The sequence below is a fragment of the Acipenser ruthenus genome, chromosome 16 (genome assembly GCF_902713425.1).
Source record: "Acipenser ruthenus chromosome 16, fAciRut3.2 maternal haplotype, whole genome shotgun sequence".
NCBI classification, from domain to species: Eukaryota; Metazoa; Chordata; class Actinopteri; order Acipenseriformes; family Acipenseridae; genus Acipenser; species Acipenser ruthenus.
The window spans coordinates 23,095,033-23,120,919 of NC_081204.1; the positions used below are offsets into that span (position 1 = coordinate 23,095,033).

Sequence of the window (25,887 nt, forward strand, 5' to 3'; positions counted from 1 at the left end):
TATACCAATAAAAAGGGGTCCAATGATATATATATATTTTTTTTTGAAAACCACTTTTTTCACGACTACAGGATAGGATTAATACAATTATAAAACAATATGTTACGGTTCCATGATTAATGAGCAAACAAACCAACCTGGAGAAAGTAGCCTACATGCTTCAGATATTGAACAAAATAACCCTTTTAAACCTGCTGCTGTTTAAAATTTTCCATACACTCATACACGGATTAGCATTAATCGTGCACTGCTTTTCCTTTAAAATGACGATGTAGCCCAAGATTACTGCTAATCAGGATCTGTGAAACCAGCCAATAGTGTTTTGTTTAATGTGATTTTAGAAACTCAACATACAATACCATTGGTGTGAGCTTGGCAAAATAGACAGGCATTCAACTGTCACACGGATTTTTTTTTTTTTTTTTTTTTTTTTTTTTTAATTATTAATCTGGTCACAGCCAAAAACAAACCAAGGGGGTGCTAGGTACATTTCAGCACCCAGTGGGACCATTAACTTTAGAAAGTGTGAAATAAACAGCTAAACAACGCGTTAAAAAAAAGCCAACTGTATAGCTCTCTAGAAACCTTATTTTAAATAAATAAGTAATAAACACACGTCTTAAATTCAAGTGTCTCAAGTTTTACAGATATTTGTAACATAGTATTTGCAACAATACAACACGCTTGTTTTTTTAAAAAAAACTATTGTGCGTGTTCATTTGAAATTATTTGATTAAGCAAATGCATCTGTTACATCTTTGTTAACACAATCTACAATGCAAACATTTCCCACCGTCTATATTTCCAGCAGTATCAACCCCGCATTGTACTGCATCTTTGACACAGTTGCCAAACCAAACGTTTTCCTTCTATAGTCTCTGCATCCAATTACCGACATTACTGCCACAGTATTACTATAACTAGCCACAGTTCGCAGTGCACCTATAGGATGCTCAGCAGCTGCAATTAAAAGGGTTCACAAACACCCATAAAAGGATATTTGCTCTCGCGCACTGCCATTATGCGATATAACATTTGCTCATTGGACCTAATGAAAGAATTGCACTTTGATACGAGCTGATTTTGTATTTACCATACATAATAATACAGACGGACACACAGTGCTATAGTTAAAAAAAAAATGTAGAAGCTATAGATAAATAAAAAAAAAAACATGTACACTTGCACTCATTTTGATGTGCACATTGGTGTCTTATTATACAAAGTAGTACACGAATAAATAAATAAAAATACATAAATAAATGTTTATTGTGTTTAAATTATTTGTACCTTTAAATAAATATCGCGCCTGCATCAAAATGTTATAAAACGGCATCTTATTCGGTTATGAGAAGGCAGTTTAAAGACAGACTTGTATATTTAGTGCTGTTTACCTGACAACAAATGTGCTGTCACCAAATGCAATGAACCACTTTTAACATTTACATTTTCAAAATGATGATGCTGTTCCCACAGCGAGTTCCTTTTGGTTAAATGCTGGCAAACTTATCTGTACCATAAGCGTGTGCCATTACATTGCCAGCAGAGTTATACAAAATAAAAAGGCCCCTTTTTCCGGAATGCAGTGGTGGGCACATATCACATTGTTTCTGCATTTTTACTATGCTAATAAAAGCATATTCTTTAAACAGAAGGCATCAAATCTGACTTACCTCCGAACGCACCCAAACTGCGTCCTTTTTCTGTCACCTGGATTGCCCACCTCCTATTAGGGAATACCGTATGTCTCTCCCCTCAGTGCAGCCGCTTCTCCATGGTTTCTGCCTTGAACCCTCCAATATCAGCAGGTGGACGCGCCTCTCAGTGATGGAGACAGGCGTTTTTTTCCCCCAGTACTACAGCTCCATTTTATTTTACAGCATTCTTGTTGTTCCATGAAACAAACAAGGAGTTGTACCATTTCATTTGTGCATGCAATTGCTTCGTGTTAAACTAGCGTATTTTTTTTAGCTCGAATTTGTATATTATGCTGCTGCTTTTATTTTTTTCTCCACCATCTAGCACAAGGTGCTTGATGCTGCCATTGTTACATCGATTTTTTTTTTTTTTTTTTTTTTTTTTTTTGCAGCTGGGCCCCCCTCCTGGTGCGCGCGCGCTCCCTCCCTCCCTCTCTCTCTCTGCCCTGTCATAAAGAGCGCGCCCACAGGGCACACGTGGACGCGCTTCGCTGAGCACATGCCTTTCAGAATGAACGAGAACGCGCGAACACAGTGCTAAAGATGCAGTTGTAAACCAGTTAGTTATGTTGTACCGCAAGAGCAGGGCGAACAGTTTTGTGTCCCCCCCCCCCGCCGCACAAACAAAAATAAATAAATAAATAAATAAATAAATAAATAAATGCAGTGATATCTGATTGGAGATAAGAATATCTAGCAAATATTATGACTGACATCTTCAGTCATTTCAGATAAACACAACAATAGTGTCATATACAGTACAAACAAGTTCCAACGTGTTACACATTTAATACAATAGAGAACTAATGTACCCGGATTAGATCCCCGACCTTGGTGAGAAGAATAACAGTTTATTTTATTAACTCTAAACAGCATATCATTTATGCCTAGGAGATAAGCAGCTGGACATAAGTAGGCATCTTATTCTTGCTAAAAAATATTCAACCACCTCTTAGATAAAGGTTCTAAAAAGCTTTTCTTAATTCTAAGTTTAGATAAAAGGTGATTTAGACAAGGTTCAGAAAGCAAAACAGGTAGGCTTGTGAACCATCACAAGAAAACACAGCATTATTCAGAGGCATGGAAGGGTTCAGTAACTGATGAGGGTGTCAGAGATATCATAGCAAATGATAGACATGTATTATTAAATAGTGGAAAAAATGTTGGTAGCCACTTTGCATCAGTACCCCCAAAATGTTATCTATTTACTAGAGATGTTAAATAACTGTGGTGGGTAATTATTGGCCACAAAACCCAATCGGACCCCTTGCTTAATAAATATCTTGGTATCCCAGAATAATCGCACTCTCTTCAAAATACAGGCTAAATAATAAGCAAGAATTCCCACAGCAGAAGTATCTGAGGACATGTCTATAATTTAAAGGAGCCAGCAGTAGAAGTGGTGGCAAGCAGCATTAGAGGTGTGGAAAGGGAATTTCTCTCAAATGGCCATTTGCTTCCATTCCCCTTTCATTGGATGGTGTTTGTGATCATTCTCAGTGGTCCTGGGTTCTGTTGTTCCCATATTGAGTTATTGTGTTCTGTGAATATGCCTTTACCTGGCTTTGAGCTTCCTTTGAGCTTGTCTGGAGAATCATAAATGCCAGGTTTACTGCGAGGAAGGCTGTTCAGCACCAGCCAGCAAAGCTCAACGTCAGGTAAGCGTTAGAGAAAAATGGTTATGACTCATTTGCAACAAAACCCAGAACAACTCAGAATGACACCCTAAAATATAAACTACTTACTCTTTAAAATGACTGCAGACGTGCGTTGTACTGTATGTGTTATTGTATATGTCAATCAATACTATAAACCACCCCTGGACGAAAATACCAACAGGATTAATAGTTAGTAGGAGGCAGTTTTAGGATCATCTGCTGTTAACATTATTTAAAACAGACCTCCACCCCCCCCCTCCTAAATTAATCATGCACAGAGCAGATCAATTTCATATGGCTTTTGTTTTTATGAGAAAATCGATGCTTGACCTTTGTAATGGTAATGATTCACTTACCTGGTAATCAATCTGCTGCTTTGTTATTGACTTCATTAGGACAGGCAGTATTTATCAGAATCTCAAGACTACTTAAAATGGCACGTAGGAGCCGCTACAGTTACTTGAACAAAATTGTAACCAGTTACAGTAACTTACTACTTTAAAAAAAATGTAACTAGTTAGTTACAGATAGTTACGAAATATTCTTTTAAAATCCAGCTTTAAGATCCATCCATTCTCTAATAAGATGATATAAAAAGCCCGTTCATGTGACATGTAAGGTTTGACTTGAACTGTTGGAGCACTTTCTGATTCATGCATTAGCCATTGTCTTTTTTTAAAAATGTAACTCAAAGTAACAAAGTTATTTTTTTTACATAAAATGTGATGCGTTGCCACATTTCGCTATACTGTGTATGTGCATACATGTGTGTTCATACATGTGTGTTCATAGAATAACTTCAATCACTGTTATTAGTCTATAGATTTGGTCACTTTTTAATAGAATAGCATTATTAATGGTAATCATTAGATTTGGACACAATGTAACTCATGGGTTTTGTGTGTATTTATAATTATTTGTATCACTTATTGCTTTTTTGTATACAGCATCCACATTATTCAAGCATTTTATGTTTAGACTTGGATATGGGCTGAAAGCACTTTTCAGTAAAAAAAAGTTTTTTTAGTTTTTGTAACAGTTTAGTATCCATATTACTGTGCTACAGGGACTAGTTGTAAATGAGTGTTTTTGCTAAGCTATCTTTGTCTCGACATATACCTGATTAATTAAATACATCATAATCCGAGAAAAAACCACATGCAGCACAAAACAGACCTTCAGAATTCTGCACTTCTATTTAACATACCTAGCTGTTTTTGGATTTCATTGGAAAGAATGGATTAATGAAAATGCTGCTTCTCCACAGATCTGCTTTCCACAGATAGGAGACTTGTTTAAACAGCTTGTGCTATAACCTTAACCAGATGGACTTGTGTCTGTATGGTATTTGGATGAAATTCAAGAGTAACAGCCAAAATGAAAGTGATTTTCCGCATCATATACCAAAGATCCTCAAATCTGGGCTGGATGTGGGCACTATAGCAGGTGACGCTAGGTAATCTGAACTGGATTAATACAAATTATAATGCAAAAGTAATGCATCATTGAATTGTAAATATAGAGTTCTCTGTTCTGGAACTACTAGAACATTACCCGGATCTAATGTATAGAGCATGAATGTTTATGGAGCACTGTAATGAATAAAGAAGGATGAATAACCCACGAGCCCCAGAAAGAAAAAAAAACCACCACTCGTTAAAGTAATTGTAGCTAACAAAACAGTTCCGTACATCTCACACATGCTACACTGCCATTAGCTACACAGGGCACAAAACTGCAGTTTTAACACCTGGTACTACACTGTGTTCTCAGTTTGCTTGTCTTGCCTTTCAGGAAGTCTGTAACTGCTTTACTTCCTTGGTCATTTCACCCCAGTAGTGCCTTCTATGTCAAAGCATGATGCTGGTTGAAAACATGTCAGTCAATAGGGGAAGCAGCCGACTAGGTATTGATAGGGAAGAAGCCAGTGAAGGGGAGGGGCAATTTCACCCTGGGGGTAAAATGACCCAGGAAGTGCAAGATAGTCTGAAAGCATGGCTTGGAAACATAGATTTCTTTAACCTAATGTAGTACCAGATGTTTTCAAATGTAAATTCACGTATGTTAAAATGCGTTTCTTACAAAACTGCACATTTGAGACCAATATAATGTGCATAGCATGGAGAAATACGGGACTATTAGCTAGAATTACTTTAATAAAGTATTGTGTTTATATACCATGTACAACATTTGGAAAAGAAAGTATGTTTAAACTTAAATTAGACAACAGAATTTATAGATTTACTTTCCTTGGATCTGCTTTGGAAGAGTACGATTTGCTTGGTCATTCTGTTGTTGGATTTGAATGAATGCAAGACAGATTCCAAAATGAGTTCTGGTAAAAAAACAAAACAAAACAAAAAAAACACACACTTGTGTGGCAGTGCTTTTAAAAACATTAGAACATGTACAAATGAGAGGCTATTTGGCCCATCATTGCTCGTCCAGTTCCTAGTAGCAGGTTGATCTCAAAACTTTGTCAGACAGGTCTTTTTAAAATCCCAATGTTTCACATCAAGAACATGGCGAGTAACCCATTCCATCCCCTCACCACTGTGTGTAAAGAAGAGTGATCTTACCCTCTTGTCCTAAGTCTCTCCACTTCATTTTGAACTGTGTCCTCTGGTCCTGGTTTATGTGCTGTGCTTAACACTCCCTCAACCCACAGCTCATTCCTTTAAGCCCTGGGTTTAGTTTGGGTGATCTTATTTAAGTTGAACACAGTACTCTAAGTGCCGTCTCACCAGTGCACTGTACAGCCTCATCATAACCTCAGTTGATTTGGATTCTACACTTTTGACTATATAAATCAATCATTGTGTTTATTAGGCGAGTGAGCGGGGATCCCATATACTACAAACTCTGTATTCGTCTGTGTGCCAAACAGGTATTCTCTAGTCAGGGTGCCTTAAATGACATATTAATTATATTATAGCTAAGGAATTAGAATGGTGTTTTTTGTAAACCAACAACATTTTACAGATTACAGAGCTCATATTGACAACATTATGTGAACAACCTTTTTAAAATAAACACTAAACCCATAAGAGTTTTAATCAGAATGTCCGTGTTAGAACATGGAACTGTGCAACCTCGCAGAAAACAGTAACAGCACTGCAGGATTTGAATGGACCATGCACCTCCTTATTATCTGCACCTCCTTATTAATTCTGATAGACTAATTGAATTCATTTCAAAATTACACTGCGCAAGAGATTATAAAGTTCAGCGATTCCCCGCTGTTTAGCACAGATCCCCTGTTCTGTCAGTCCTGCAGCAGAAAGCTGCTCATAACAGCAGAGTTCCCTTCCACACAATCAAAAGCTTGATCAAAGACATTGTTCTGCATTAAATGTCACTTTTTAATAGCGCAGGTAATTCAAAACATCAAAATAAAAAGGTGTCATTATAATAAACATCAATTGTACTTTATCTTGCATATGTACATTCTAAACTAGTAGTTGCACAAGGCCAATTTTACAGTTGGCTGGATACTGTGAACCAAGGCTAAATGATCTCCATAGTAACACAAAATGTTATTAAAAAATAAATTCCCAACATCATACCATAATGCCAAGTCAATTCTAGCACAAAGCACAGCAAGAATTGAAGCTGAGATTCAAAGATAAATGAGACATTATTTATCAAAGTGCTATCATAACAGGGAGTAGGCTGGGCACGAATCGACGACCATGCAAACCACACGCGAGCATCCTAACCACTATACGAAACAGCCAAGCTCTTTCACATTCGTGTTTATAGTTTTTATTTTTTATTTTTTTACAAATTTAGTCGTTGCCAATTATTTGTATTATTTTCTCCCAATTTGGAATGGCCAATTATTTTATTATGCTCAGCTCACCGCTACCACCCCTACGCTGACTCGGGAGGGCGAAGACGAACACACACTGTCCTCCGAAGCGTGTGCCGTCAGCCGACCGCTTTTTTTCACACTGCGGATTCACCATGCAGCCACCCAAGAGCTACAGCATCGGAGGACAACGCAGCTCTCGGGCAGCTTACAGGCAAGCCCGCAGGCGCCCGGCCAGACTACAGGGGTCGCTGGTGCGCGGTGAGCCGAGGACACCCTGGCCAACCTAACTCTCCCCAGGCGATGCTCGGCCAATTGAGCGCCGCCTCGAGAGCTCCTGTCCTCGGTCGGCAAAGGAATAGCCTGGACTCGAACTTGCGACGTCTAGACGATAGGGCGCATCCTGCACTCTACGCAAGTGCTTTTACTGGATGCGCCACTCGGGAGCCCCCCGTGGTTATAGTTTTTACCTCATCTCACCAGCAGGGGACAGAATCAGTAACAGTAATCAGTCTAGGAGATCCGGGTCACAGCACTGATGTAACATGGCGAAACCAGTGATCACACACACCGCAAGAGTATAGTGCGATACACTTCCGTTACGGATTCTCACCTCTGTTGCTGAGGTTGAAAGCTCTATAACCACGAATGCAGAGAAGCCTGGCTTAAGAAACTCGCTTGCAGTGTGTGAGGTCGCCGGTTCGAGCCGTGTTGCACAATGAAACTTGGAAGCTAAGGGCAACAATTAGATTTTAGGACTGCCACTTCACTTGCAGCTATGGCAACCATTCATCTTTTCTAATTGTTTACACTAAAAACACCACGCTGTAGCTTTCAAAATTTTTTTTTTTTTTTTTTTTAAAGCTTAGTATCCTCATCATGTGATGAGTCAGCTCCATGATCTGGCTTTACAACCACATTCCATCAGACTGAGGCTGGAGGGTACCAGGAAGCAACAGTTCAAACTCTAAGCTAGTGTGGTACAATTATTTTTTTTTAAAGGTTTGGTGGTCTAGTTAACTGTTCACAAATAAAGGTTTTCATACACAAAACTAATTTTCCATAACCAGATACAAATCAGAGGTTGTCAGCATAGAGAAAGCTCTGCACTTGCAGGTTGTTTAAAAATGCATTCAAAGTGATTCAAGGGTTCCTAAAAGTGCCAGCAATAAAGTTCAACATGCGGATTCACGTGTTGGCATATCCACACCAGCAGCCTACACAACAGGCTTGGCTGTTGATATGTGGCTTATACAGGGTGATAATAAAGCCAGTTGCCCACTTTGCAATGCTCACTTACTCGAAGGATGCCATCTGTCAAAAGGTATTGCGAGTCAAAATGAATATGCGTGATTCTGTCGTTTTTAATGTCAATGGCAGAAACCCATTCACAAGGCAAACGGTGCCCATATTAAGCAGTTAAATCACTGACACTTCTGGGTGTCAGCAACATTAGGGAGTGACACTCCGCCTGTTAAGTCATGTTGCTCTGCATGGCTTTCCCACAGCTCAAAGTAGCCAAGAGACTGTCTCGTCACCCAGTATGTTTCATGTCGATCATATCTAGTCAATGTGTTAAGGACAGAGGTAGCTTACCAATTTTTCAACAGGTGTTCATTTTATGGCAGGAAGTCTTCCGTCCGGAATGCAGCGTGAATGCCAGCTTGCATCTCGTGGTTTGAGGTTTTGTAGGCGAGCCAAGTCATCATTCACCCACACTTAACATTAAACAATCTGGCCTTTCAAATTGATTGAGCACTTAGACCAGGGTGCTGAAATACCAGCCTTCAGACAGATCTGAGTGTGTTTGCAATAACAAACAGATCTAGCTGTTATGGGAATATTAAAAAAAAAAACACACACACAGATCTACAGAGGGAGTCTATCTGTCCTTTAATCCATTCATCTGTACGTCATACTTGTATCTATACAGAGAACCGTTTAGCCAAATGTTATGAAACCCGGTATTAACATTGCTATTAGTTGAAGTTACTAAGAGTAACAGATTCTGGGGTTATATGTCCGTTCATCCATCCGTCTGTGTTTCGCACTTAGATTCTTTCATATCTGGATAATTGCTCAAATTGTCATGAAACTTAGTAATTCTTATTCTACACTATAGTCTATTTTACCCATTAAAGCATAGTTGTACCGATTTTAATTTGAGCAAGGAAGACAACAAATGGAATAGCCAAGACAGCAATTGCATTAATGCAATGTTTTGATAATTAATTTGCTATTTTATTTAATTAGCCTTTTTTAAAACTTATTTATGCCATCAAAAGACAAAATACAGTTAAAATCATCTGCATTCAGGTCATTAGCAGTTTCTCTGACCTCGCTAATCAACTTTTTCTTCGAAACAAAAAAAAGGAAAAGAATGATTTTGAATGCCATACTCCTTTTTGAGGTGTCATTTTGAAGAGGTAAAGAAACATCTCCTCCTTGCATTACTGGGGGGCTACAAGGGGACTGCAGGTTGACCTGGGGGTCTCGCAGACCTCGGGTTGTGCAGCCCTGCTTCAGTAGTTCATTGGACCACCCTGGTCTACACCAAGGCAGCTAAGCCATGCATGTTACACACCAAGAATATCTGCATCAAAAGTCTATTCCCCTATGGCCAGCTATCCCTTGTAAGGCTCAGGCAGCAGTAATGTGTGCAGCCTTGGATACACAAGCACCTGCTCTTTGAGCGCCTATATTCAACCCCGTCTGATAGTCTTTTTGACATCATTTGAGCTGCTTTGTAAATGAAATCACCTGCCCCCAGAAAGCCAAGCAAAGTATTATATCGATTACATTCATGCAGCAACACAATCTTTTTCACACTCCCCCCTCCCCTTTTAACCAATTCATTTTTAGATCTTAACATACAAATAAAATAGCATGTGGAACTGGATGGGTTAAGCACATACAATCCAATGAAGCTGAACCCCTAGCGTTGTTCATCCCACCTTGTACTGCTCATGCTAGATCAGCAAAAAATTATCCACAGGAGCAAAATCTAGCACTAGATCTGTCACATAACAAATTACGCTCCCTCCAACTCGCCCCACACTGAAACTGAAGAACTGACAATACTGGAAAAAAAACACCCCACCCTCCACACAGCAAACTAGGCAGTAATACCTTTCATAGCTTTCAATGAATTGACAATGCTCTATAAAAATGGCCCATTCAATCAGGTTCTGCCTGGAATTACCTTTTCATCAACAAGCATCTCAAATGACCCTCATCATACTGTGACAAGACAGTCAATGTGTTGTTAGCCTTAGCTACTGGGGTGTAACCATGGCTATTCTTACATTTAATCACGATCAGCCCTTCTGGCAGACCTGAGCAAGACTACTACTATTCCACAGGCATCTAGACTTGATAAAAATTAGCTAATACTACATTACTTACTAAATAAGAATTTATTTTACTGGATATTATATTATATATAGCAGCAGTGTGGAGTAGTGGTTAGGGCTTTGGACTCTTGACCGGAGGGTTGTGGGTTCAATCCCCAGTGGGGGACACTGCTGTTGTACCCTTGAGCAAGGTACTTTACCTAGATTGCTCCAGTAAAAACCCAACTGTATAAATGGGTAATTGTATGTAAAAATAATGTGATATCTTGTAACAATTGTAAGTCGCCCTGGATAAGGGCGTCTGCTAAGAAATAATTAAATTAATAATAATATATATATATATACACACACACACACACACACACACACACACACACATATACAGTGCCTTGCAAAAGTATTCAGACCCCTGACCAATTCTCTCATATTACTGAATTACAAATGGTACATTGAAATTTCGTTCTGTTTGATATTTTATTTTAAAACACTGAAACTCAAAATCAATTATTGTAAGGTGACATTGGTTTTATGTTGGGAAATATTTTTAAGAAAAATAAAAAACTAAAATATCTTGCTTGCATAAGTGTTCAACCCCTGTGCTGTGGAAGCTCCCAGTTTACACCGATGAAAAATTGCCCTAACGAGAAAACAATTACCTTACCATTGGCCTCCACCTGTGAACCATTAAAGTTGCTGTCACATTTTCTGGAAAAAAAACCCCACTGTTGAAGGATCGTTGGTCAGGCTGTGAATCTGAAGGAAAATGAAGACCAAAGAGCATTCTACAGAAGCTACAGATAAAGTAATACAAATGCATAGATTAGGGAAAGGGTACAAAATAATATCCAATAATATGTTTGGGGTATCCCAGTGAGCACAGTTGGATCAATAATCAGGAAGTGGAAGCTGCATCACACCACCCAGGCACTGCCAAGAAAAGGCCATCCCTCAAAACTCAGCGCTCAAACAAGGAGACTTGTGAGAGAAGCCACAGAGAGGCCAACAATCACTTTGAAGGAGCTACAGAGTTCAGGGCCTGGGAGTGGAGTAATAGTGCACCAGTCAACCATATCAAGAGCTCTGCATAACACTGGCCTGTATGGGAGGGTGGCAAGAAAAAAGCCGTTACTCAAAAAGTACCATCTGAAAGCACGTCTGGAGTTTGCCAGAAAGCATGAGAGTGACCCAGCTGCGATGTGGGAAAAGGTTTTGTGGTCAGATGAGACCAAGATAGAGCTTTTTGGCCAAAACTCAGAGTGCTATGTGTGGCGCAAACCTAACACTGCCCATGCCTCAAGACACACCATCCCTACAATGAAGTATGGTGGTGGCAGCATCATGCTGTGGGGATGCTTCTCATCAGCAGGGACTGGTCAACATGTTAAAATTGTAGGAAGAATGGATGGAGCAAAATACAGGTAAATACTGCAAGAGAACCTGCTTCAGTCTGCTAAAAAACTGAAGCTTGGGAGGAAATTCACCTTTCAGCAGGACACTGATCCCAAGCACAAGGCCAAAGCAACATTGGAGTGGCTCAAGAACAAAAAGGTGAATGTCCTACAGTGGCCCAGTCAAAGTCCTGATCTCAATCCCATTGAGAATCTGTGGCACTATTTGAAAATTGCGGTCCACAAGCGTCGTCCAACCAACCTGAACAACCTGGAGGAAATCTGCCAAGAAGAATGGGCCAAAATCACTCCGACACTGTGTGCAAAGCTGGTACATACTTACCCCAAAAGACTTAAAGCTGTTATTGCAGCGAAAGGTGGCTCTACCAAATATTAATGTGTGGGGGTTGAATACTTATGCAAGCAAGATATTTCAGTTTTTATTTTTCTTAAAAATATTTCCCAACATAAAACCAGTTACCTTACAATAATTGATTTTGAGTTTCAGTGTTTTCAAATAAAATATCAAACAGAATGAAATTTCAATGTACCATTTGTAATTCAGTAATATGAGAGAATTGGTCAGGGGTCTGAATACTTTTGCAACGCACTGTGTGTGTGTGTGTGTGTATATATATATATACACACACACACACACACCTGTAAGATACTGTAAACCCCTTATATTTGCATACCACTTATTTTATATAGTTTATCATTGTCAATGTAAATTTTACAATTTAAATGTAAAAAAGGCAAACTAGCCCCCCTCCCCTCCCCTCCCCTTCCCCCCTTAACTTTGTAAAAGAAAACAGAAAATGGCTGCATATATAAAAGGTGAGAGTTGGGGACTTTATTCTTTCTAGGAAAAGAAGGAATTTGCTATACTGTAGATATATGCAAATATAAGCATATTCACCTTTATTGCTTATCTGTGAATGTAGGAGCTCCAAAATTAAAAAAAAGAAAAAAAGAAACACTGGCAATGCTTAATACATTCATAATCTACAAGGTCAATAAGGCTCAAAAGCAGCATACTGTGCACTAAAATATTTATTTTCTTTCCTGTAATGATCACAATCTGGTGGGTTGTGGCTATATGTAAACTATTACTGGCATGTGTATATTTACAACCACGAAAAATAAACAAAAGCATATGAAAAGGCTGCTCGGAGCTTGTGTGTGCTAATTTTAAAATATGCTCAAACACAGTATCTGTGCATTACAGGTAAAACCTGTGAGCTGACCACCCCAGATTCCTCAGGAAAGTGGTCATTCTTCACAATATTTACAACACAAAGGCCCTCAAATATTAAAACTAAAAAACAGAATTCCAGATTTCTTTTCCAGTGATAATCTGCAACAAGCAGCACTAACATAACATTACTAACAAGAACAAAATACAACAAGAAGTCTAACACAGGTAGATGTTATCCCAATGACATCTGTAGAACTGAAGATTTAAAAGCACTGGAAACATTTTAAGGCGCTTCATTTATTAGACCAGAAGTAATCTTGCTGGAAGAAGCAATAATATGACATCTGCATAAAAGGCTTTCTCGTTCTGCAGTTCACTTTAATACCTGGGCATCGCAGAGATGGTGTATTTTATTGTGAAGCATCCTGACTGTAAAGGTCATTTGTCCATGAAGCAAAACATCCACCTGCAGCCCAGCGGGTCGTCTTTATAGCCAGGCTAGCTTACACTTAACCTCAAGGATCCCAGCTTGCTTGTATCACAAGGATGCAGCAGGCTATGCAGGACTTTGACACTTCACTGCACACACTGATTCCTTTTTAGAAGCAATAGAAATAGAAAATGTGCTTTTAAGAATAAACATCCCTTTTTGGGTGCAATTTGAGTGCTACAGGTTCTCCTCCTGTTTTGCCTTTTGTATTATTTTTTTTAAACCAGATACTCCCATAAACATACATTACATCTTCTTTGGTCTACTATATTTTAGAAATGCTACACCAAGTTGTACCAGGGTAAATATCATCCCTGTGCGTAACCAGTAGGGTGTACAGATCAGTTCCTCATGATATGGAAGCACCTCAGCGTTGTTCAAAATGGGCAAACAAAGATTTTAGTGACCATCTGAACCTTCTAGAGTACCCCAAAGCAGAAGGAATGTGCCTGAACAACGTACACATACAGTACCGATACACCATGTAAAACGGGCATCACAGAGGTTTGACAATTTAGTTCACCCAGCAGTTATCTGATTTCAACACCTTTCAGGGTTTGAAGGAAATCTTACAGCATACACCGCCCAGACGCGACAGCTGATACAGACTGAGAAGCTCAGATTTAGTTCTGTGCCCATTAGGACTACTCATGGCTGGCGTGGTTTCTGTTGTTTTTAGTCATCCAGAGTACATATACGGGTCATGCATTTTATTTGTTTTATATTTAAATTTGGTGGTTGTGAATTTATTGCACGTGAAATTTGAGACACAGTTTGAGCAGATGCATTGAGAGTTTCACTCCATCAATGCAACATAATCCTGACCTGAACCATCTCTAATCGGTCAAGAGGAGACTTACTGGTATTAAAAGTGAGTGGAGGGTTTGTGATGCAGACTAATTTCCACTGGGGGCGAAGCTGAGACCAACAAACTCACTTGTGACCCTAGCCAGACTCCAACCCACAAAACATGTAAGGTGTCACTACAAAATGTAGCAGTCACCCCCTCCCCACCCCCCCACCCAAGTATATCCAAGACAAATAGATTTTCTTGGAAATTCAAAATCATCTTTAGTTTCAATAAAATACTGCAACGCTGACGTACACTATCCTATAAACACGCTTGATCACATTTGTAAACCAACAAATTTGCATTTGTAAAACATTTTTGTACTCCCAGACAAGTGGGGCTTCCTAGAATACACAAGTCATTATGAAATCACCTTGTTAATAAAAAATAAAGTATCCATTCATTCATTTTAAAAAGTGTTACCTCATAATTCTGATAATTACAAATAGCGGTTTTTGATATTATATATATAGCACTTGGGAGGACAGTCTCGCTTGATGTGAACACAAATTTGGCTTATGAACATGGATTCAAACCAATGTGCTGCTGCCAAGGACAGCCAAATACAATTATAACACAGGAAGAGAGAAGGTCAATGTGTTCTATAAACAGCTCACACCTGAGTACCAGTGCAAAACACTGAAGCAAACTAATATCCACTGTACAGCTGGCCCCTCTTTAGCAGGAGCAGTTCCCACAGCCCTTCACACTGTTGAGGATCTCCTCCTGCAGTTTCTTCCTCTCCTCCTCTTTCATGGTCAGCCTCTCGCTCTTCTCGTCCGGCTTGCCATTGCTGTTCAGGATCTTGCTGTTCTGCGTGTTCCACAGGTCTGAGTACATGCTGTTTGGGTTGCTCAGGAGTTCGTAGTGAGAGCCCCGCTCCGCTACTTTACCCTAAAACCGTGGGGAAACAAAGAGATCAGACATTAACACACAGCACCACGTCTGAAGCCATCACCTCAGAGCATTTGGTTACTCTCTCATCCAGGAAACAAAAAATAATAAATCACATGGCAGTTATTTTAATAGGTTTCGAGAGGCTAGTTGGATATGTTGTCATGCATTTCAACTCTGGATGCCTGGGTTGAAATCAAGCTCATGCCCCCACAAAAGCATCACAATTGTCTCTGCTTGAGAAGTGACCAGGACTGAATGACAGACAGGAGTGTTAAGGTTAGGATTGGAGTGCTCTCTCTCTCGGGGAGCTGCAAGTGGAAACTCTCCTGGAGCCTGCCAGCACCTTGCTAGACTAGCCAGTGCCAACACCACTTACCTTTCATGAGCACTCAAGTAATGCTTTCATGTTTTTATATGCTAGCACATATGAAGCCTACATATTAAATGGTTTCTGAGACAGGTGCTGAAAGTGTAGTGCGGGTGAATTTACTTATAGTTAAGGCTATCATTTTGTCACAGAGATCACGGAAATCGTGAATTTGAACAAAAGACTGTGAAATCTTGGAAATGGATGTAAAAACACATTTGGTTAGGCACTGCATTTTTAAAAGGAAATAAAGCATGTCATGCACTTAAAGTACAAATCTGCGAGTATGTGTAAATTGTTTGGTTGTGTATGCACGCAGCATTTTTTCGCAATCTAGATTAAAACGAGAGGTTTATCTGTTTTGTAGTCTATTTTTCTGATCTTTGTGATGCCCCGCTTCTTGGACACGGTGCCTCCTGCCTGTGTGATTTGACTTTAACTGTATTTTTGTTTGTTTTTATTTTTAAAAGGGGCAGTGCTCTGTAGGCTACTCAGAAACAACCAATTTAAACGTGTTGTTATTATTGAAGAGAAAATATATACCGTTTAATTTTGAACATAGTAATAAAACAATTTTGACATGCTGATTTTGTATATATATATATGTACATTTACGCCAGACAGAGATAAAAATAGGAATACAGTTTATTTCAGACACTGTCTGTTTCGCTATGTAGCCGGTGTGAAAGTCTGCATCGTACAGTATTCTTAAAAAAAAAAAAAAATAAATGTTATGTTGGTGTGAAAGGACCTTAACTAAGTTTTGTACTCTAAAGTAACATTTAAACTTGTCAGCAGTCAAAAGCAATAGTCTTTATATTATTGGTTGATGTAGCTAAAGCTACATTATTTGGTGACCATTCCGTGGATTCTTTTTTCTGCAACTCGCCCGTGAAATGTAGTAAAAATCACTGTGCCAAAAAACATTTGTTGATTTTTTTTTTTTTTTTTTTTTTTTAAATCAATAAAGATTTTTTCAGAATTTGTTTGAAAACCATTTTGTAGATCCAACAAGGTGAACAGCACAGCGTTCATTATGACCAGAGTGGAACGTCAAGGTCAGTTTTTAATCCAAACAGCTGTTGAAAGCCTTTGCTACTTTGTAAATGTATATGCAAGTCTGTGCAGTTTATCAGATGTGGTGCATTTTATGAGGTTATTATAAGGCCACTATCTTAATAACAAAAGGTTAAACAAACAAAACAAACAAACAAGAAAAAGATAAAAATAGAAATGGGATTTCTGGCTGGGAGGTCTAGGCTTAATCTGATGTGGTTACTCAGCTAAGACAAAAACGTCTACACTGAGATATTGTATCACAGCGGTTGGGGGTGGGCTTCAATCCATGGCGTGCCTACGGGTTCTATAGATTCAGCTTGAGAGAAGGTTGTCAACAGCGATAAAAATTCTTCAAAACTCAGCAACACAGATGCTGCTGGGCTCATTCTGTTCAGAGCAAAATGGGCATATAAAATTAGCATCAGTAAGATCAGAACCCGATGTGATGCGTGAGCTGCAGAATAATACATACGACAGCTATTAAGCGTCTGTATCGTAGCCTTTTTTATTTTTTGTATTAGCTTCCAATAACATGGTCACTGCTCTCACACAATGCAGCTGAACTTTTCATTTCTAACATTATCTTCATTCTTCTTTTGTTGTTCATCACATGCTGTGTTATTCTGCTTTAATGAAGCTGTGGGACAGGGGAATGACAGATTAAATATTTCCTCTGAAAGGGACACTCTGTTCAGCACTAAGGTCATCAGGAGATGCCACCAAAAGGGGAGGAGATGGCTACTCTATAATATAACATCTGGCCATAAAAAAAAGATAAACACACACACACACACACTTACTTCGGGGGGGGACATAGGTCCATGGATGTGTGAAATCTATGGATAAGTGAGCTGTCATTGCGTGTGACTAAAATGCATGAAAAAAATACAGAAACTAGTAATGTAAACCAAATTAGCGTGTACTAGAGATGTATGCAATATCATATATTACAAAGACAGAACAATGTTTTAAAATGTATTTACTTTGACAGTGATATGCCTAGCAAAATCTTTTCAAAATGTGATACACCTCCAACCCAATTTCCCTAGCCTTTCCTGTCACCAAAAAAATAAAAAATAATAAATATACATGTACTACAAAAAAAAAAAAAAGACCATGAGACATTTTATGATGGAAATAAGCTATTTAGCTCATTTATTCCTCACATTAATGTTAAATAATGGTAGCCAAGTGTTGCTAGTTTTCTGGGACAAAAAATACAATTCTATAAAAAAAATAAAAAAAAAGTACTTTAAACTAAATAAACAAGCCTGCTGTGTAGTTTAAACTTGTCTTACATTTCAACAAAATATGTACCAACAGAAGTGGGCTTTTGTTTCAGTGGGGCAAAATATGTTTGCTGGGCTTCACTAATTAACTGCCTCAGGAGAACTCATTTTACAGAATCCTTCTGCTATTCATACACGAATCCTCACATCTGTAGCACTGCTGTCTTGGCATTGACTCCACATAGACCGACGCATGCGTGTTTATATGTGTGTGTGTGTGCACCTCGGGCATGAATGGGGTGTATGCATGTATACAGACGTGCTCAAATTTGTTGGTACCCTTACAGCTCATTGAAATAATGCTTCATTCCTCCTGAAAAGTGATGAACTTAAAAGCTATTTTATCATGTATACTTGCATACCTTTGGTATGTCATAGAATAAAGCAAAGAAGCTGTGAAAAGAGATGAATTATTGCTTATTCTACAAAGACATTCTAAAACGGCCTGGACACATTTGTTGGTACCCCTTAGAAAAGACAATAAATAATTGGATTATAGTGATATTTCAAACTAATTAGTTTCTTTAATTAGTATCACACATGTCTCCAATCTTGTACTCAGTCATTCAGCCTATTTAAATGGAGAAAAGTAGTCACTGTGCTGTTTGGTATCATTGTGTGCACCACACTGAACATGGACCAGAGAAAGCAAAGGAGAGAGTTGTCTGAGGAGATCAGAAAGAAAATAATAGACAAGCATGGTAAAGGTAAAGGCTACAAGACCATCTCCAAGCAGCTTGATGTTCCTGTGACAACAGTTGCAAATATTATTAAGAAGTTTAAGGTCCATGGAATTGTAGCCAACCTCCCTGGGCGCGGCCGCAAGAGGAAAATCGACCCCAGATTGAACAGAAGGATAGCGCGAATGGTAGAAAAAGAACCAAGGATAACTGCCAAAGAGATACAAGCTGAACTCCAAGGTGAAGGTACGTCAGTTTCTGATCGCACCATCTGTCGCTTTTTGAGCGAAAGTGGGCTCCATGGAAGAAGACCCAGGAGGACCACTTTTGACAGAAAAACATAAAAAAGCCAGACTGGAATTTGCTAAAATGCATATTGACAAGTCACAATCCTTCTGGGAGAACGTCCTTTGGACAGATGAGTCAAAACTGGAGCTTTTTGGTAAGTCACATCAGCTCTATGTTCACAGATGAAAAAATGAAGCTTTCAAAGAAAAGAACACCATACCTACAGTGAAACATGGAGGAGGCTCGGTTATGTTTTGGGGCTGCTTTGCTGCGCCTGGCACAGGGTGCCTTGAATCTGTGCAGGGCACAATGAAATCTCAAGACTATCAAGGCATTCTGGAGCGAAACGTACTGCCCAGTGTCAGAAATCTCTGTCTCAGTCGCAGGTCATGGGTCCTCCAACAGGATAATGACCCAAAACACACAGCTAAAAAGAACCCAAGAATGGATAAGAACAAAACATTGGACTATTCTGAAGTGGCCTTCTATGAGTCCTGATCTGAATCCTATCAAACATCTATGGAAAGAGCTGAAACTTGCAGTCTGGAGAAGGCACCCATCAAACCTGAGACAGCTGGAGCAGTTTGCTCAGGAAGAGTGGGCCAAACTACTTGTTAACAGGTGCAGAAGTCTCATTGAGAGCGACAGAAAACGTCTGATTGCAGTTATTGCCTCTAAAGGTTGTGCAACAAAATATTAGGTTAGCGGTCCCATCATTTTTGTCCATGCCATTTTCATTTGTTTTATTATTTACAATATTATGTTGAATAAAAAATCAAAAGCAAAGTCTGATTTCTATTAAATATGGAATAAACAATGGTGGATGCCAATTACTTTTGTCAGTTTCAAGTTATTTCAGAGAAAATTGTGCATTCTTCGTTTTTTGTGGAGGGGTACCAACAAATTTGAGCACGTCTGTATATATTATATATATATATATATATAAACAACCTAATCAAGCCGGGTTACAGCAAACAGCAGTTTCTGTATCTTAAACATTAGTTTACATTGCATTGAGAAATCTTTTGCCTGTCTTCTAGTGATTACTTATAAGAACCAACATGCACAGCACTGCTGTCATACAAAAGGATAGGGGCTCTGGTGGGCGTTCAAGGAATCTACAAGACTGCACCCCCAGGCGCTGTCGGATCTAAAGGGATAAACATCTTCTCTCCCTGTGCTGCAAATACTAGAACTCTGCATATACTGCACTGTATCGGGAGGAATGCAAAATGCAAACTATTGCTTTCAGGAAACGGGGCCTTTGTTTCTTTTCCTGAAATCCTTTTGTTTGCCCCTCAACCTTGAATAACTGCAATGCCAGATAATTGCTAGTTTCATGAGCTGCCTACACATAAACCTTCTGGACTCCACACAGACAGATGGACTGGAAATTGGAATCGTACAATACTCTGCTTGCCTCAGATATGGTCTTCTGGTAATATACTCCAGCTGCAACTGCTGCTTGCTGTACTCTGTCCACGTCTTATCTGTGTGCTCCTTTAGAATCACGACAGTACTGGAGAATCTATCGGATTCCTTGAATAGCATCTTTATTTTGCAACATGCAAACAAAAACTCCAAGATGTTCTTTCGTCTTGCATAATGTAGATCGTATATGAAGTGCAGTCTGATTTAATAAAATGCATCTTGCAGGAAGTGATTATGTATACTGTAATTGTGAGGGAAATGGAAACCAACATTGAGCTCTGTGTGTGATGCTACAGTCTGTTACTAGTGTTTGGGAGGGTTGCCAGCATCCAAATCCCCAATGTCTATAAACTATAGGAAATGTAATTGAAAAGCACCACACAGATTGTCTCTACCTGTACACAGGTAGTACAGCTAGATGCTCTCCCAAGGCTTATTGTTCAGTGTTTGCAAGGAAACCAAATCATTCTGTTTTTTCAGCGTTTTAAAAGAATAGCTGTTTGTAACAAATGTAATATTCAATGCAGATTGTGAGTGGGAGGCAGGCTGTCACAGAGCAACACATTTAATTGTTTTGTAATGCCCCCTGCTTTCCTTCATAATGATCCCCAATAGAAATACACCCAGGATAATTCAAGAGAACATTTTACAATAGAAAATAAATGTGGTGCCAAAAATAGAAATGTATCCCAACATGTCAAGACAGCTAATTATGTACTTAGATGGGCAAACAGTTGTATGATAAATTAGATAGAAACCGTTTGAAGATAAATAACATATACAAGCACATATAGCTATAGATAGACAGATCTTTCAGGTTTTTTTTTTTTAAATACAGCTGTTGCTCGTGATTTCTGCATGATCAAATAATATCCACTGCCTATTATAATTACAAAGGCTGTCGTTTAACAAAAACACATTTCAAAGACTAATGCGTGGATATCATCAAGGGTATTGACAGGTTTAGTAGATTCATTATTTTAATGAGGGCCCTTGGAGTTCAGTTTGCTTTTTAAAGCACGAAGAATTCCTGTGACTTCACGCACTAAATATAAATCACTTTTTCGACGCAAGGGACTTGTTATTCCAGCATTTAGGATACGATCCCTGCTTCCCCAATGCATCGCAATAGACAGCAATCAATGTCTTTTCAACTGGTATTTAAGAGCATCCCACATTTTTGGATGGATTGATTTTAAAATAGTTCCACTTTAACAGCATTAAAAAGGTTTGGTTTGGTACCAATTGCAATAGCTTTACTCCCTCACCCTCACGCATCCCTACCACTGGAAAGCACATTAAAAATACAGATTATTATTATTATTATTATTATTATTATTTACCTGATTCAGGACAATAATTTCATCTGCATCTACAATAGTAGACAGCCTGTGAGCGATGAAGATGGAGGTGCGATCTTTTACCATCTCTTTCATAGAACTTAGTATATTCTGAAAAAGATCAATAGAGCAATTATAATCTGTGAACACATGCAGTCAAAGAGTCAGTAGCTTCAAATGTATTTATTTATTTATTTAGTTTAAATTGCGAGAGAGTAAATGCAGTAAGAACCACCAAAGAAAGAATTCAACAAGGTGACATTAAAATAAATAGTCATTTCAATCTATTTTCTCCAATAAAAAGCATCACTACCTTGCAAATTACCTTTTTTTTTTTTTGCCAAAATTGTACATATTTCTTAGTCAAAATTCAAATATACAATATCATTTGGTAAAGTAATGTCGATCACAAGTACTGACATCTGTCTTTGAATCGTCATCAAAATGTGGGATGACCTGGATTTTTCACAGTGGTACATATATCTTCTCAACAGATCACTATCAACAAGGCTCTCTGTGTTCTCTTCACCACCCTCAATGTTTGACTGTATTCAGAAATGAAGTGTGCTCTATGGACAGAACCATGATGTTTCTATCCCAGTGTTTAAGCAAACCAAAATAAACATGTAATGCATGATACTCGGGAGAATAAAGTTACATTTCTAGAGGCTCTCAATACAGAATGCATTTGGACCGTGGAAGAAGTAGTATTATTAAGTTGCATTATGATTAGTAATCGGTAGCTCTGGACACTAATTGCAACGTAGCTTACAGATTCTACGAGTATGTATAATCAATTAAAAAGGGTAGTAGTCTGTGTGTGATTGGTACCTCTTCAGTGATGGAGTCCAAAGAAGATGTGGCTTCATCATACAACAGGATAGGGGGGTTTTTCAGGATGGCTCTGGCAATGGCTACTCTCTGCTTTTCTCCTCCTGAAAGAAGTAATCAGTAACAGTACTGAATGAATACACCATTTTTAACAAGGATCTCAGTCCTATACATATCCGCTGCTTTGTTTAGCGAGGGGGGAGGGTGGGTTCCTGACATTCTGAACTCTGAACTACACCCCTTGCAGCCACCATATACCGGGAATTGCTTTGCAAATAAATTGAATCAACTGCTTCTAAGTAATTAGTATTTATCGTAGTACTTAAATAATTATTTTATTTTGAGCATTCAAGTCCTATCTCACCCCTATATCAAATAACTATGTGAAAGATCATCAAATTCATGCGATTCCAAACAATCACAGGTCAAAATGCAGTTGTATGTAAAAAGTATAACACCACTTTTCATCCGTCTCAGGGGATACGCTTCCCCTGCAGTGGATAATAGCTATTCAAACTGATAGAAACACACAGTAAAAAGTAGTCGGCCTAAAGTACTGTTTGCTCATTAACACCACAGCTGCAGTTATTCAACAGCTAAGACTGGCCTACTGACCCGTTGTACTGTAGAATTAAGTAGCAGAGGAAACACGCTTTTTCTTGCGGTAGCCAGTTACTGATCTAAAAAATGTATTTGATTTAAGAAAGCTAAAAATATCTTAAACACTGTACACCATCTATATGTACTGGAGAGGCCTGACAGGTTAAGACAAAGGGCCATATTTGGATGTGCAAAGACAATATTTTTTTAGAGAGGAATAAAATCTACAGAGAATATACACATTCCTTTTCCTTTGCAAACTAAATTGCTTCTAGGTAGTTTATTCCATTACAAATGTTTTATACACACACATTAATATATATATATATATATATATATATATATATATATATATATTTATATATTATATATATATATATTATATATATATATTATATATATATATATATATATATATATATATATATATATATATATAAATAAATACAAATAATCATCAACTGGTGGATAACATTGACACCTTTGCTTAATTAGAGAGACAGTCTTGGTCCCGAATTTTCTCCATATAAAATATATGCATCCTGACTCATTTTTAATTCAACACCATGCTTTACTCGTAACTTGACACTTATTACCGGTACCGAAGGGATAAAAACTATTTAAAAATAAAAAGACAGTGTCAGTTCATAATGAGTGAGAACGAAAAATTAGTGTTCGTTCAATAAAATAACTACAGTGTTATTTTTAGAAAACAAACCAAACCAACGACAAACTGTGCACAAACTGTTGACTATACTTTTAGTTATTGGCTTGTACTGTCTAATTTGACGGCTTAAATAGCAAACGTTAACAAATGTACATTATACAGAATTAACTCAGTGAACAAAAACAATAATAAACAATTTACAGTTTCACACAGAAATCAAACATTGGCGACTGTTTCGCATACACAGGAGGGCTATAATGCCTGAAGCCACAGATTAATATATGAATCGGTCAAGAAAATAAGTGAGGCAAGGTTGGATAGTAAATTTGACTTTATATATTTTGTTTAAATATAGCTAATACAGCATACATAAATAAATAATACAGCTCTGCGTCTAGCGTGTGCCGTCAACCGACCGCTTCTTTTCACTCTGCAGGCCCGCCATGCAGCCAGCCCAGAGCTACAGCGTCGGAGGACAATGCAGCTCAGGGCAGCTTACAGACAAGCCCACAGGCGCCCAGCCAGTCTACAGGGGTCGCTGGTGCTCGGTGAGCCGAGGACACCCTGGCCGACCTAAGCCCCCCCACCAGGCGGCGCTTGGCCAATTGTGCGCTGCCCCCTGGGAGCTCCCGTCCACGGTTGGTAGAGGAATAGCCCGGACTCGAACCGGCGACGTCCAGGCTATAGGGCGCATCCTGCACTCCATGCAGAGTGGAGATGAAAGGTGTTCCTTTGAAAAACCAATCACATGACAGATGTGAACCAATCACATGACTATTGCCCGGTGGTGTATGTATGTCAGGGCAATAGTTCAATCTATTTTTGTCCTATATGCGGTTTAACCAATCACAGGCCAGAATTTCCAACCACTAATTCATATAAATTTGCACTTGCATAACATTGGGCCCCATGTGTCATATGAATTGTATCTTTCAGAACAGAATTTGAGTATATTTAAACAAAAGAACTAAAAAGAAAGGCCATTTAATTTCAACACAATTAAAAGAGAGGCCAGTGAAAAAGTTGTTAAATGGTAATAATATGCAGGAAAAATAACTTAAACTATTATTACTCCTATAAAAATGCCCCAATACCACACTTTAGTTTGCCTCCAGTGCCCCTCCTAAAATTTCTCATTCTTTTCACACAAAATTAATTCCAACGCCAATGCACTTTTCTGCATTACCAGAACAAAGATTTAGACCTGAGACGGGCTACTTAGGTTGTGAAGATGTTATTACTGCCTCTAGTCTGAGTGGGTTTACTAGTGCAGGCCTGGGGCCATCTTGCTAAACTCAAATCTGCTCTGCACACACAAGGGATGTAGACTTAAAACTGAAACAAATGGTTATTTGTGTTTCACATTCTACCAACTAATTCCTTAAAATAATTCCATCAGACAAACCCTATTTTGGCTTGCTAACAACAGTTATACAACTTCAGACTTAAAACTGGTTTTGATTTACCTTACAGACATAATTTGATCTCCTACCACACAACAAGCAGGCTCCACTGAGCTATGCTCTCCTCTTCCTCTAGCCAAATCGAATTTCAGTACTAATCCTATAGTTCAGCAATCTCTTCAAATTTGGGCACAATTCAGACAACACGTTGGCCTAAAAGCAATTTCATTATTCTGCCCGTAGATAGAAATCACTTATTCCCTCCCTCAGTGAAAGATTCGTCTTCTCGTATATGGCATAGAAACGGTGATAAATCTCTAAAAGACCTATTTATTGACAACAGCTTTGCCTCTTTCGAAAATCTCTCCCATAAAATTATATTTACCCGAGCTCACTTTTTCAGATGAAACAGGGTGGCACGATTCCCTGCGTTTCCACCTGAATCCACTCTTGACACTCTGTTCCAATCTGATCCCTGTAGTAGAGGTGTGATATCTAAGATTTATAACACAATTGTGTACTAACACTGCCCTTCACTGTCTAACCTAAACATTTTGTGGGATTCAGTCTCTCGGATGATGATTGGGAAT

At 38.6% G+C, this 25,887-nt stretch overlaps 2 protein-coding genes across 4 annotated transcripts in view; both read right to left on the bottom strand.

Moving 5' to 3' along the window:
* The window catches only part of LOC117412577 (neurite extension and migration factor-like), a 93,936-nt gene extending 91,870 nt beyond the window's left edge, over nt 1–2,066 (bottom strand). For all 3 annotated transcript variants that reach the window (XM_058989080.1, XM_058989081.1, XM_058989082.1), the window contains exon 1: nt 1,674–2,066. The gene's annotated coding sequence lies outside the window, so the exon portion shown is untranslated. The remainder of the gene's footprint in view (nt 1–1,673) is intronic.
* Nucleotides 2,067–12,738: 10,672 nt separating this feature from the next.
* LOC131697786 (iron-sulfur clusters transporter ABCB7, mitochondrial-like) overlaps nt 12,739–25,887 on the bottom strand; it is a 57,543-nt gene continuing 44,394 nt past the window's right edge. The window contains exons 14-16 of the mRNA XM_058989083.1: nt 22,628–22,731; nt 21,800–21,907; nt 12,739–15,339 (exon numbers count right to left, since the gene is read on the bottom strand). Of these exons, the coding sequence (XP_058845066.1) occupies nt 15,124–15,339; nt 21,800–21,907; nt 22,628–22,731 (428 nt within the window). The 3' untranslated portion in view covers nt 12,739–15,123. The remainder of the gene's footprint in view (nt 15,340–21,799; nt 21,908–22,627; nt 22,732–25,887) is intronic.